This window comes from Theropithecus gelada, chromosome 15 (genome assembly GCF_003255815.1).
Source record: "Theropithecus gelada isolate Dixy chromosome 15, Tgel_1.0, whole genome shotgun sequence".
NCBI classification, from domain to species: domain Eukaryota; kingdom Metazoa; phylum Chordata; class Mammalia; order Primates; family Cercopithecidae; genus Theropithecus; species Theropithecus gelada.
The window spans coordinates 88,083,165-88,098,699 of record NC_037683.1 but is presented as its reverse complement, the minus strand read 5'-3'; the positions used below and the strand labels follow the sequence as shown (position 1 = coordinate 88,098,699).

At 37.4% G+C, this 15,535-nt stretch overlaps 1 protein-coding gene across 2 annotated transcripts in view; it reads right to left on the bottom strand.

Annotated features, from left to right (window-relative positions):
• The window catches only part of RORB (RAR related orphan receptor B), a 191,477-nt gene that overhangs the window by 55,935 nt on the left and 120,007 nt on the right, over positions 1-15,535 (bottom strand). For both annotated transcript variants that reach the window (XM_025359722.1, XM_025359720.1), the window contains exon 2: positions 1,648-1,733. In XM_025359722.1, coding sequence (XP_025215507.1) covers positions 1,648-1,733 — 86 coding nt within the window. The remainder of the gene's footprint in view (positions 1-1,647; positions 1,734-15,535) is intronic.

Here is a 15,535-nt window from a genome sequence, read left to right as displayed (position 1 = left end):
GTAAACCAGAGCTCTCAAGATTGCGTAACAAGCCAATATAATGGTAGAAATACTTTCAATGGAGAAGATTCTGACTCCTAAGTTATTATTGTTTATGAAGAAAAATATTTGTGTCTCTGCCTAGAGGATGTAATAACTTATTCAAGGAGGGTAAAAAATTGCTGACATAATTTTGCTTTCTTGTTTATTCTTGATGAGTTGAAAAATTGCATTAAAGTGGATAACATGCAATTCTTAATTATAGGGCTGCAGAGGAACAGAATGCAAAGAACAGCTCATGATATTCACAAATAGATTATCACTAATCATCTTTAAAGTACAGCAGTGTGTTAACAGGTTAGTATGTTAATACGCTCCCTCTTCTTCCCTCTCCCACTTTATTCTTATTTATTTCCTTTTCTTCACTCCGGTTTTAATTCCAGGACTCACGCCTTTTTGAGAGTATTATGAAGACACTGTCAATTTATCACACAGTACCAGTATTTGACAGTTACAGTATGTTTTGCCTTGTGTACATTTGAAAACCTGTTTAAGATTAAGATTAGATCTTAGACTCTATGACTGTACTACCCCTCCTTCAGTTTACTGATCTTAAAAGAATAATTCACTTTGCTTGCATCTTTGATCAAAAACACAATTGCTCTTGCCAATAACTTTACCAGCATATTACCTTTCCCTCCCAGACCGTGGCTGCATTTTATTTGTTCTGTTTACACATGGTGCTTTAACTATAGCTATAGAACTGTTTAGATTTTCCCTGGCTATTATGTCTCTCACACTCACTTTCTTTCCTTCTAAGGATTCATTATTAAAACTTACTGTTAAGTTTCAAAGTTCTTTTATTTCAGATTCGGTCTACATTTACTGCTATTCCTCCAGCTCTTTATTTAAGAGAGCAACTTGCTTACAGAAATTAGTTTGCCACTGGAAGGGTGGGTGGAATCTGTCTGGAAGTGGAACGCTGGATTGAGACTGAAAAATCCTGTGTTTTTGGCCATGCTCTGTTCTTCACTGTCTGAATCAATGATGTTGATCAGATGACATAATCTTGTTTATACCTCAGGACCTCATTGGAAAATGAAGGGGTGGGTGGGGGTAGGTGAATTTTAGTTGATTTAGAGATAATCTTGTTGGCTTCTAACATACCATGCTTCCAGTTTTCTTTTCTTTCTTTCTTTCTTTCTTTTTTTTTTTCTGTAATGTGAGAATAAAGGATGGCCATATGCATATTGTAGCTGTAACCTTCACTTCCTTTTCTCAAGCAGATAAATATGTACTTATTAGTTTATAATCTTTATTTTAACCTTTAGTTTTTTCATATAGTAATAAGTGCCTTGGAATTTACTGGAGACAATACTGCTAAAACAGCAAGAGTCAGTATTTATATCTCTGTAAATGTGAATAATTCAAGGTTTTAAATACGAATCCATTTTCAAAGAGCTGCTGACCAGTTAGACAATAACAAAAAGGTAAAAGGCGAAAGAACAGAAAATCAACCCTCCCACCCACCATGCGAGAATTCCTGAATGTCAGCAGCAGGCAGAAGGATCCTTTAGCAAGCCTTCCTGAAAAAGGTGTCACCTCGTCTTGTGAGGTACACAGATGCCTGAGGCAAATACAGAACCGTGCGGTCTGAAAGTCCCATACCTTGCAGCCTTCACATGTGATGACTCCGTAGTGGATCCCAGAGGACTTATCGCCACAAATTTTGCATGGTATCACTTCAATTTGTGCTGAAAGGAGAAAATACACATTTTGAGCATACAAAAGTTTTCTTTCTCCTTTCACTCTTCCTATCTCCCCATCTATCTCTGCCTTGATGTTTGTATTTGAAAATACTGGGTGTGGGCGGTGGTATGGGAGTCATCCACTAGTATTTGCATGGCTGTCCTAAACTTCTTCTAAGTCAAAGCACATTTCTCCGCCATTGTTTGCTTTGTTTTTCTCAAACTAAAAAAATATAACCAGAACCAGTTTTCCAAAGTCTTGCATTCACTGTTTTCTCCTTTGTGAACTTGGCCTTAAAAATAGTGGGACTCAAAAAGCCTTTGAACCCACGGGTTTTCTTTTCTTATTTTGCACTTGAAACATTAAGTTACTGAGAGCTTTCACATAGCCTTATCTCAGTGATATTTAAAATAAATACATAAATAAAGCAAAACTATGGGATGGGGCAGTGCATGGTAGCTTTATACATTGTGTGGCTGGATATTTACTTACAAAAATGCCAATAATAAATCAGTCCAATATTTATTGAGCATGCTGTATATGTTCTCTAAGATAATAAAGGCTGTTGATGGAGGATAAGATATGCTAATTATACAAATAATCTAATTAATAAAATAAAATTAATACAAGGAGAAATCAGGATGAATTATGAGGGTACTAAATATGAATTCAATACAAACTGAAATCGTTTCATTGGAGATGAAGGCATTTTCGTTGATTCTGAAGATTTTTGTTGATTCTGAAGGATTTAGTTAGGCTGAAGGGAAAGGCAAAGGGCATTTCTGTAGGCAGAAGGGAAATGAAAAAAGATTGGAGGCCTGGGATGATTGTGGATTGTGATCATTGAGACAATAACTTGGCTATAATGCAAATTTAGGTCAGATGATTGGCTAGAGGGATGATGCCAGATTATGGAGTTCCTGGGGTTAGGCAGCGGGGTTTTCACCTGATCTCACTGGCCATAAGGAATCAATGAAGTGAACAGGGTAAATAAATGATGAAAGTAACTCACCTTAGAAAGGTGAGTTTGGCAGGCTACCCATAAACTAGCGGAAGACCAACTAAAGATTACTTCTAACTTGTGTGTTAGGAGATAAAAACATGGCTTATTACATCAGTGGCAGGATAAATGGAGAGGAAGACATAAATAGAAAGATGGTTCAAAGGCAAAAGCTAGATTATATAATTGAAAAAGGGAACAGACGTGGAAATGGAGAGTCAAAGGTGACTCCTAGCTTCCTAGCCAAGAGGCTGAGATAAAGTAGTAGGTTTGACAGAAATGGGGTTGTTGGTAAGGCAATTACTTTGGCGGAATACGGTGAGGCATGGGATTTCTATTTTCTATGTGTGCAATTTGGTGTAATGTCCTGTATATAGAACCTCTTGGTAAGATGATTTTAAATAATCAGCACACAGGTTATGGATGAATCCATGAGATAAAATTTATTTAGAATGTAGTGATTCCTATGTCTGATAGTATTCTAAGAGTTGTTAAAATTACACACACTAGAAGATCTGCTATTTCCTCTTCCAATTTAAAATAATTATGCAAAATATACTTCAAAATGCTTTGTATATCAATCTGCCACTTGGATGCTTTTCTACAGTTTCTCACTCTTGAATATACAAAACAAATAAATGCAAGACATTGCCCTCTTTTTCTTATTATTTTACATTTTTTAAAAAAGACAATAGTTAGCTTTAGGGTAGTACATTACATTTTTTTAAAAGTAAATATTTCACAGAAATTTCAAATCATCTTTGTAAGCAAAAATACCTCAGTGTTATGTGCCTATTTTTCATGTGAAAAAATTGAGGATACAGGTTAAATTCTGCTGAGTTGAACTGGGAATTGACAACCAGAAATTAGCTAAATATCCTGATACTTCATTCAGTAACCATTCTCTGACTTCCACACAGACAAAAAAAGATTACAGTTTTAAATTCCTGTATTTCTCCAATAGCTCCAGCTAAAGAGCTAAAGACAAACAGCATCAGAAGAGACAAAGTCACCTAAAATACTTAGGAGACTAAGTATACGTTTCTTTTCATTTCTTTTTATTTTAGCTTTTAGATTACGTGAGCTAGTATTTGTTTTCAAGATTTTGTGATAGGAGAAAACTATGAGATTTGATGTTATTCTATTCTGTCCTTCCAGACTCCAGTCCTTAGTCTGCTAATGATTGGAGCCACGGCCAAGATAAAATATCTGATCTTATGTTTTCTGGTTTGTAAAGCATAACTGACAAACTTCATAGATTTGGGAGGATCAGATAGATATTTTACGTGAAGCACCTTGTAAAATGGTTAAGGAGCTAGGAAATGTTAGTCTTCATTATCATCATCATCATCACATCAATCATCCTTGTTAACTGGTTTTCTAAAACTTTTGGACACAAAATATGACAAGCCACATTATTATTCCTTTATCACAGATCTTTTCATTTAAAAATAATCTAATGAATGACACTGCAAGTCATTTGTACTACAGGTTTTTTTTTTGCAATAACTTTTCAAATGTTGGATTGTTTATAGCGATTATAAAATTGACTGAAAACCTCAGGTATCCATCGTATGGTTTTTGGCTTATATAATATTAAGTCAAAGGTTCTCTTTGCATAAATTACTCCCCAGGGAGTAGCTTACACGTGAGGAGAATCTGCTTCAATACGTTTTTAATTATAAAATGATCTAACTTTAAAGGAAATGAAAATAGAGATAATTTGCCCCCTGGGGTGTGACAAGATGTTTTTGAAAGCCACAGAGGTTATCTTACACAACTTTGGAAATACAAATGAGATAAGGAACATTCGATAGAGCATCTGCATATTTATACATATTTATAATCCTGGCTCAACATGTAATCCTGAAGAACTATAAACATCTTAACAGCATTTTTAAAGAGAAGTAAGTCACTCAAAATGGTATATGTGTACAGCTGTGTGTGGAAAGGGGTTATCAGTTTGGAAATCTGTGACCATTTTAACTTATTGCAATAGAATAAATCATCTGAGGTTTATGATAGGTAAAGGTAGATTAAAGTCATTTAAAGTACTAATTCTTTTCTCTCTTGTAAGGAAATAAACTGCTTCTGAGCTACAGTTTTATAGTTTATACTATTTGTTTGTTTGTTTTTTGAGACAGAGTCTTGCTCTGTTGCCAGGCTGGAGTGGAGTGGTGCAATCTCAGCTCACTGCAACCTCCACCTCCCTGGTTCAAGAGATTCTCCTGCCTCAGCCTCCCCAGTAGCTGGGACTACTGGTGTGCGCCACCACCCCCAACTAATTTTTGTATTTTTTGTAGAGATGGGGTTTCACCGTGTTGGCCAGGATGGTCTCGCTCTTCTGACCTTGTGATCTGCCTGCCTCAGCCTCCCAAAGTGCTGGGGTTACAGGCGTGAGTCACCACACCTGGCCTATACTATGTATTTTATAAAGCACATCTTCCAGACAGCATTTCACAAACTGATTGGAACAACAAATCCCATTATTGCTTCAATGCCTGCCATTTCTAAATATCTTGCCATTATAACAGGCATAGCCTCTGGTGGAATTGTCTTGCGGTTAATACAGATCTAGTGACATGCTATTGACTGTGGTTTCCAACTGAATATCTTGGGAGGATTCGGTTGTTTGGACTTCACCAGCTGTTACAATGAAGGTAATAGAAGGAAACTGAGGAAAGAGTTTGACTTTTGTACTTTTGCTTGACTCATGGATTTATTCAACAATAGTATTCCCCAAGAGACAAACTTAGAGGAAATGAAATGCCCTGAGAGATGGCTCTAGTGAAGTTTATTCATTTTTCATATTTTTCAATTTCTTATATATTCATTTCACTTACATTTTTCTATTGGTAATCCTTTGTGGAGGCTATGGTTAAAATGTTATGTATTAACTAATATTTTTGTTTATAAAATCAATGCTATATAGTTTTATCTTTTTTGAAACAATATTCTGACAGTGTCAAAGAGTGTCGTGAAAAATTTAAAATAATTTGCTGCTTTATTTTATATTAGAACAATTGATGAAGTACAATTAGTTTACTGTCTAGCGATCTGGCAGGCAGAGCCTATTCAACAACTATGGAATAAACCAAATTTCTTTCCCCCTCTGAAGATGGCACTTCTCTCCCCCGAGTTCCCCCTGAAAACTCCTTCTTTGTTTAGAGTTCCTTGCCACAACTTCGCACAAATCTACCATGTTTTCACTTCTTTCTGCGTATCAAAACACACATATTTTTAGTTCTGCCCCCTCAGAACCTCTGCTAGTAACAGCAGGTGTTAAGATTATATAAACTAATCCAGCTAATTAGTTAACTAGAATATGTATCACTTTGATGCAACAAAATACCTTAACTCTTAAAAGCATCCATTAAGAATGGTAATAATAATAGACTCTTCACGTACTTTCTGCTTGGAGGAAACATTTTTACTGTGTTTGTTCTTATGGCTCCCAATTCTCACCATTCCAACTCTTACAATTCAACTTGCCCATTCCTATATTCTGGGCATTTTAAATCAATTGAAGACAGAGACAAGATCATACTTTGCTTTCTACTGTGTCTAAAGGAGAATTTTTATAACTCCTTAAAGTAGTTCTAAATGTTTTATTTATTTCAGTATAACCACAAGATTTGATATGCTCCTTCTTATAAAAGAGGCAAGAGGCAATATTAATTTTTTTTGAGTCAGGGTCTCACCTTGTCATCTAGGTTGAAGTGCAGTGTGATTGTAGCTCACTGCAGCCTCAAATCCCCAGACTCAGGGTATCCTCCCATCTTAGCCTCCTGAGTATCTGGGACTATAGGTGTGCACCACCATGCCTGGCTAATTTTTACATTTTTTCATAGGGATAGACTCTTTCTATGTTGTCCAGGCTGATCTCTAACTTCTGGCCCCAAGTGATCCACTTGCCTTGACCTCCCAAAGGGCTGAAATTACAGGCATGAGCCACCATGCTGGATCTGATTTTTCATATTTGGGGTAAAGAGAATGAACCAGAGATTGTGGGAGATATATATTTTGGAAAAGGCCCCCAAGTGATTCTTGTACATGAGAAGGCTCCCATTGGGAATTAAATGAGTTAAGTTATTAGCTAGGAATTTTCTCTACCATATAAATCACCTGTGAAGGTGGAAAAACTCAGGGACAGGCCAGATCTGAACATTTTAAAGAGTCAACAGTATTTCTCTCTATGTTTTCTCACTTTTGGTTTGGGGCTATACTTGTAGCATCTTTGTTTTCTGCTCTTGCTCTCCCTCTCTTTTTTTTTTTTTGCCTTAAGGACATCTGACCCAGCTATGATTCCTGGACACCGGACACTGTATTCCTCGACACAGACTACATTCCTGAACATTGGATTCACCTGTCAGCTTCTGTTTCCCATACTTTTACAGTTATGCTAAAAGTGGGCAGTGCAATTAAATCTCTTAATGTCTGAGTAAAGCACAATTTACACATGTAGAAATTTCCAATAAAGATGACTATTTTGGTTAAAAATCCTTTTGCAGATGGTCTCAGTAGCCCAAGTTGTATCTCATCTACCCAAATTGTATCTCATCTACCATCTGCGACAAATCCAAGTTAAAATCTCTGTTTGTACTCTTTCCCTCTCTCACTGGCAGACTGATAAGTATCTCTATTAGGTACAAAATATTCTGATGTCACCTAATAACAAACCCAAAGGTCTGTGATGCAGCAGGTATCCCTAGGAACCAGTTCCACTGTAACTGTGATTCATCAGACAGTAGCCCCAAGGTTGGGATGCGATAGGAACTTGGAAAAATAAGATCCTCAGAGGACAAATATAAAAGTCTTGAACTTCGGCCCGTATACCATGCTAGAAGGTGGTGATTCTAAAAGATTCCTGTCGTTGGATTGTGCCCACGTGTATCTCATCAGTGCAGAGTGCATCTCAACATCAGCTTCCTGCCTAAATATGCAATACAGTGCATGAAATTCAGTGCACTCTAATTTCTACTATAACACTCTCACGTCTATCAGCACCTGGGGTCTTCTCTGTAATACTCTGGGTGGTGGGCTGTGTGAATTTTCTGTTCCAATGGCTGATAGCTCCTAAATAACTTAAAGATACATTTGGCTGGCCGGGCGTGGTGGCTCAAGCCTGTAATCCCAGCACTTTGGGAGGCCGAGACGGGCGGATCACGAGGTCAGGAGATCGAGACCATCCTGGCTAACACGGTGAAACCCCGTCTCTACTAAAAAAAATACAAAAAACTAGCCGGGCGATGTGGCGGGCGCCTGTAGTCCCAGCTACTCGGGAGGCTGAGGCAGGAGAATGGCGTGAACCCGGGAGGCGGAGCTTGCAGTGAGCTGAGATCCGGCCACTGCACTCCAGCCTGGGCGACAGAGCGAGACTCCGTCTCAAAAAAAAAAAAAAAAAAAAAGATACATTTGGTTTTATATTAGCTTTATATTACTTTAATTCCCTATACCATTTATCATTGAAAGCTAGATTAAGAAAAAAATTACTACCGTATGATAATGACAAAAGAAGATCATTTTCAAAGGCATCATGTATAGGATTATCACAATAGAGGCTGATTTATCTTTTACACGTGAACATTTACCCCTGAAAGGTTGTTCGCTCACTCCCCAGAGGACTGAAACAATAGAACACGAGACCAACAAATAACGACAACAATTAGTATAATCATTAAGAGAAAATACTGATAAGTTAAATATTCCCCTTGTAAACAAAGTAAATCACTTTATAAGTTGCAGTGGCTTTAAACTCATACTTTAGGAATTAATTCCCATTAAATTCCTCTTGTCCTGTCAACATTTTAATTATACTGGGGTAACTTGTGCGTGGAACCTGACGTTATTCAGGTTGAGTGAATGTCTTCCATGATCACTCAAGGTGTGGTCCACAGACTTGTGGCATTGGCATTGCCAGGGATCATGGTAAAATTGCAGACTACCATGACTCACTCAAGACCAGCTGAATCAGAATTTGCTTTAGAATGAGATCCCGAGGCTAGCATTCGAGTTTGAGAAGCACTGTTCTGTGATGTCCAGGTAGCCACAGTTTTAGCAAATGTAAGAACTGATGGCATTTTAAATTTTCCTAGATTCTAGAAAAGTGGTTTCTGCTTTTGCCTTTTAGGCATTTCCTTTGGATTATAAAGGCAGTAGGATAAGTGAAAGGTTAGAATAAAATAAAATAAAAAAAGAGAGAAAACTCTGGTCACTAATTGACAAGGCAGAAAAAAGAGAACACAGCATACTCCTGAAATATCTTGCGTTACTGTAATTAACACCCAGTGTACCAGGCTTCCTTTGCAGATTTAATGATTGTTACCTGCACCCACATTTTCTCCACATTCTAGCAATGCTTGGTAATGACACCTCCCTCTTCTGTACACTCACTCTTGTGGTTGTGGCAACTAGCTCGCTCCTTGGATACTCAGTACTGACAAAGGCTCTCTTGAGAAAGTTAAAAAACATACAGTCTTTCTATTTTGAAAATTGAATGGTACAAAGTCTACTTCTTTTGATAAAGGTAAGGGAGATCAAGCAGTTTTTTGAAACCAAGCAATGAACTCATTTTAGCGATTCACGGTAGTTCTGGAAATGCAACATTTGAAAAGCTGTCCTGTCTCATTGAGGCAGATTAGTTAACGCGGAGTTCAGTGGTCATGATGGATATTCATGGCATTCCTCTCATCTGTCGTGTGCTGTCCTGAGACTTGCTGACTCAAAATGTGGTCCCTGACCAGTAGCATTGGCCTTCCCTGGGTGCCTGATAGAAACGCAGCATTTTGCTCCTACCCTGGGCCTATAAGAATCTGGGTTGTGGCTGGGCACAGTGGCTCATGCCTGTAATCCCAGCACATTGGGAGGCTCAGGTGGGTGGATTACCGGGTCAAGAGATGGAGACCATCCTGGCCAACATGGTGAAACTGTGTCTCTACTAAAATACAAAAATTAGCTGGGTGTGGTGGTGTGCGCCTGTAGTCCCAGTTACTCGGGAGGCTGAGGCAGGAGAATCACTCGAACCTGGGAGGTGGAGGTTGCAGTGAGCTGAGATCATGCCACTGCACTCTGGCCTGGGTGACAGACCAAGACTCTGTCTCAAAGAAAAAAAAAAAGGAATCTGGGTTGTAACAGCATCTCTGTGATTCATATACACGATAACATTTGAGAGGTTCTAAAAAAGAGGAAAGCAATACATTCTATAATTTACCCCTCAGGATCTCTGTTCCCAAACCTCTCCTCTCTGTGAAGAGAACTTTATCTATCTCTTGCTTTCTATATGAAGACATGTACTCTACTTGATAGCTCATTTTATCCAGTTATGAAAAGAAGAAACAGAATTATTTGCTTCAGTAAATAAAACTCGTCTCTCTTTAGTTCCTTATTCTTTTTCTAAACTCCTTTCTCTAGACTACTTTTAGTTAAAACCTTCAACAGGAAGCTTGTGATTATACAGCATCACCTTCACTGAAGGACAGGGATATGGCATACCACAAAACCAGGTCTCAGAGATAATTTAGAATGACCAGGCAGAGTTTATTCCTTGGAGAATAATTCAAAAAGAGCAAAAAATGTCGCTTCAGAAAATGAAAAAAAAAAATACAGCTTTTCTATGTCGAAAATCAAATTGCATTAAGAGAATGGAGAGACGTCAGGACTGAGAAAAAATATTGTGAAACATGTATGTAATAAAGTACTTGAATCCAAAATATACAAAGCGCTCTTAAAATTCAAAAAGTGGGTAAAATATCTGAATAGACACCTCACAAAAGAAGATTTATGAATGGAAAATAAGCATATGAAAAGATGCTGAATATCATAAGTCATTAAGGAATTGCAAATTAAAAGCAATGAGGTGCCACTATAAACCTATTAAAAAACCAATAATACCAAATGCTGGAGAGGACGCAGGGCAAATGGGATGCTTGCTTGTTGCTGATAGGAATGCAAAATGGTACACCCACTTTGGAATGCAGTTTGACAGTTTCTTACAAAGCTACACATAGTCTTACCAAATCATCCAGCAATTGTGTGCCTAGGTATTTACCACTGAACTGAAAACTTACGTCCACATGACAACCTGCACACAAATACTTATGGCAACTTCCTTCATAATTACCCCAAACTGGAAACAACTAAGATGTCGTTCACCAGGTGAACAGACAAACCAACTGTGGTACATTTGTTCATTGTAACATTATTCAGCAATATAAAAAGAGCTATTAAGCCAAGAAAAATATATGTTGGAAACTTAAATGGATATCACTGAGTGAAAGAAGACAGTTTGATTCCAACTACATAATATTTTTCAAACGGCAAAACTACAAAGATAATTTAAAAAATCACTGGTTGCCATGGGTTTGGAGTGGGGGAAGAGGATGAAGGGTAAAGGGCAGGGAATTGTTAGGGAAGTGAAACTATTCTGTACAGTACCGTAATGACAGGTACACGTCATTACAGATTTGTCAAAGCCTATAGAACAGTACAACATGAAGAATAAACGGTTAATAATAATGTATCAGTATTGATTTATAATTGTAACAAGTATACTATATTTATGCAAAATAACAATAGAGGAAATTGTGTCTGGGGGTTAGTGAGTGCATAGAACTCTATGTACTATCTGCTCAATTATTTTGTAAATCTAAAGTGGTGCTAAAAATGTCTATTAATTTTTCAAAAAAGTGAATTGCACAGAGGTGCTTCTTTTGCTGGAGGTAGTGAGGAGCATCTGAGATGGTCCAGCAAAGACAAGTAAGGAGTACGTTAAGAACAATCAACTCTCACCGCTCAACTACATAGAAACTGAACAACCTGCTCCTGAATGACTACTGGGTACATAACAAAATGAAGGCAGAAATAAAGATGTTCTTTGAAACCAATGAGAACAAAGACACAACATACCAGAATCTCTGGGACACTTTTAAAGCAGTGTGTAGAGGGAAATTTATAGCACTAAATGCCCACAAGAGAAAGCAGGAAAGATCTAAAATTGACACCCTAACATCACAATTAAAAGAACTAGAGAAGCAAGAGCAAACACGTTCAAAAGCTAGCAGAAGGCAAGAAATAACTAAGATCAGAGCAGAACTGAAGGAGATAGAGACACAAAAATATCCTTCAAAAAATCAATGAATCCAGGAGCTGGTTTTTTGAAAAGATCGACAAAATTGATAGACTGCTAGCAAGACTAATAAAGAAGAAAAGAGAGAAGAATAAAATAGATGCAATAAAAAATGATAAAGAGGATATCACCACCGATTCCACAGAAATACAAACTACCATCAGAGAATACTATAAACAGCTCTACACAAATAAAGTAAAAAATCTAGAAGAAATGGATAAATTCCTGGACACATACACCCTCCCAAGACTAAACCAGGAAGTTGAATCCCTGAATAGACCAATAACAGGCTCTGAAATTGAGGCCATAATTAATAGCCTACTAACCAAAAAAAGTCGAGGACCAGACGGATTCACAGCTGAATTCTACCAGAGGTACAAAGAGGAGCCGGTACCATTCCTTCTGAAACTATTCCAATCAATAGAAAAAGAGGGAATCCTCCCTAACTCATTTTATGAAGCCAACATCATCCTGATACCAAAGCCTGATCATCTAGATACCATCATCCTGATACCAAAGCAGAGACACAACAACAAAAAAAGAGAATTTTAGACCAATATCCCGATGAACATTGATGCAAAAATCCTCAATAAAATACTGGCAAACCAAATCCAGCAGCACATCAAAAAGCTTATCCACCATGATCAAGTGGGTTTCATCCCTGGGATGCAAGGCTGGTTCAACATATGCAAATCAATAAACATAATCCAGCATATAAACAGAACCAAAGACAAAAACCACATGATTATCTTAATAGATGCAGAAAAGGTCTTTGACAAAATTCAACAGCCCTTCATGCTAAGAATAATCAACTCCTGTAATCCCAGCACTTTGGGAGGCTGAGGCGGGCAGATAACGAGGTCAGGAGTTTGAAACCAGTCTGACCAACATGGTGAAACCCCGTCTCTACTAAAAATACAAAAATTAGCCTGGCATGGTGGTGTGTGCCTATAATCCCAGCTACTCTGGAGGCTGAGGCAGGAGAATCACTTGAACCTGGGAGGCAGAGGTTGCAGTGAGCTGAGATCACGCCACAGCACTCCAGCCTGGGCGACAGAGTGAGACTCCGTCTCAAAAACAAAAACAAACAAAAAAACCCCAAGAGAACAAAAACAACTCAGCCAACATCTGTTTATTTTAGACCACAGTTATGTGCAAAACCAAGTTTCTATCTTCCCAATTAATACTATAATTCTACAGCCACACACGTTTATGTCACCAGAATGCAGGGCAGACAGATGACTGCTAAATAAACCTGGAAGAAGACGATGTTAATATGAACTGGGGGAAGCTGGGAAGCTTTGGTGCTGAGGTGGCTTTTGAGCCAGGTCTTGGAAATTGAGCAAGTTTCAAGTAGTAAATACTGATGGGAAAGGGCAATCTTAAAGTTGGTGGTTAAAAAGTGAAAAAGGAATATCTAATAACAAGAACAAAATTCCAGATGACATGTTTATTTTGGAGACTTAGTTAACGGGGTTAAATGAAAAGTAACTAGTAGCAGAATGCTTCCAGAATTATCAATCATGCCTTAATCTGTAGTCACTAACCATATATCAAGTTGAATCATATGAAATTGCCACCTTTTTGTGCAAAAAATGGTTAATATTGCCAATTTCATATAGTTCGACCAAGTATTATTCACTGTATTCTGAGATGTAATTCCTGTACTGCATTGTTTTCCAGAATACTTGAAAAGACCAAGGATTTAATGCATGCTTGCTAACTCTATATATAAAGCCATTAAATTAGATACTTGGAGTCAGACAATTCAAAGATTGGGACAATAACCTTTGGCCCTCCACCCCCCACAATATACACACACATACACACACACACACACACGAGCAAAAGTCAAGTGACTAAAGTTTGGTGTAGAAAGCATACATGCTGTTTCTCATTGTATTCATTGATAGACACAGTAGAGACCATTCCTGAAGTTCTCAGCACTTGTTCAGAGAGTTTGAAAATAAGCAAAACATGTCTTTTTCTGGTTGGTGGCAAAGAAAGACTAAATCTCTTGAGTGTGTTAAAAAAAGAGACGAGACAGGACGGCAGAGAAAAGAAGGAGGCTATGTTCTAAAATATAGTGGTCAGAACCAATTTCAATGCCTTTGTTTTAGAAAAAAGAAACGTTGTAAAATAAAAGTGACATCATATCTTCTCATGAGGTGTGTGAGTGGATTATCACCCCACACTGAGATAATGTCCATGTAAGATTAGAATGTTAGGACTCTATTAACATTTCTCTTCCTAATCTAATAGTAACTTTATTTAACTGGTTCATAACATCTTACCAATTTGCCTGTAGTGTTATTTGTCCCTTTTTCACGTTTACAGACACTTTTGATTTTTAATGTGCCTCTAGCCACTGATGCCCCAAATACTTATATACACAAACTATAGAACATAGGTGAGATATTTACTGGCATGCGCACGTGTGTCTGTGTGTGTGTGTGTGTGTGTGATTGTTTGGATTATCTAAAAGAGCTTTGACTTTTTTTGAACATAGATGATGCTACGACTATATTGTCAATTTCTGCACTGAAAATGACGTTGTTACATAATTTATGTTCCAGCAAATTTGCAATTTAGCCTCCATTGCTTCGGAATTGAATCTTGATATAAAAGGAAATTATAGAATTAAAGAGATAATTTTAGTTCTTATTTCATCTCTAGAGATAAGAATGACTTTAGAGGTCAGAGAAAGGCAAGTTTGAGTTTAGTTTATCCTTACCCACGGGGTCTTTTTGAAAAGGAGACATACAGAATTTAAAGGAAAGTATTCTCATTTGCACGCCATACCAGAAATTGCTTCAGGAGCAAAATGATAATTTAGAATGCTACTCTAGAAGCTCCCTCTTATAATTTCACCCTATGCGAAATGTCACAAAGGCCCGGTGTCAGTGTGGGACTGAGGTGGAGGTTTAGTCACCCAGCAAATGTAGAATTAGTGAATAGCTCCCTCAAAGACTGACGTGTCTGTTCTGCTGATACTGCACACTTTCTCTAAAGAGATTACCAACATAATCCTAAATATTATGGGACCCGAGATATCTTATATTTGAGCGCATCAGATCCAGCATGCTGCACCTAATCCCTAACAGCTTTATTCAGTGTTTATGTAAGCTGGTGAAGTTGTATGAACATGTCGACTGTCCCTTATTCCCAGAGACAACATCACTGTGTATAATTGCCACAAAAAGTAGTGAGAAACGATATTATAATTTTCAAATTTCACTTTAACAAATTTCCGTCTTTCAAATTGCTTTTATTACAAGTAGAACAATCTAATGATCTTTTGGTGATCTATACTAACATTTGAACGGAGATACTTATGGTTGTTCCGTTTGTTAGCTATGTTTCTTATACGTTAATTTGTAGCAAAGGCATGTTGATGCTACCATGTAAATTGGATTGGTACAAAACATGTCTTTTCCATTTTTTAGACATTTGAATTACTTCTAAAGAGGCAGAGTTTTTTTGGGGGGCAATATTAGACGAGAAAACATTACCGAAAACTAGGAATTACTAAGCATAACACCAGGTATTCTACTGTAGGAATTTTTTTTTTTAAACTACAGCTTTCATTTGGGATACTCATTTTAATTCTACTAAAATTTAAGTGGAGAAAGAGAAATATCTGGTTCTCTTTGCAAAAAGCAAAAACTCATTTGTTCATATAG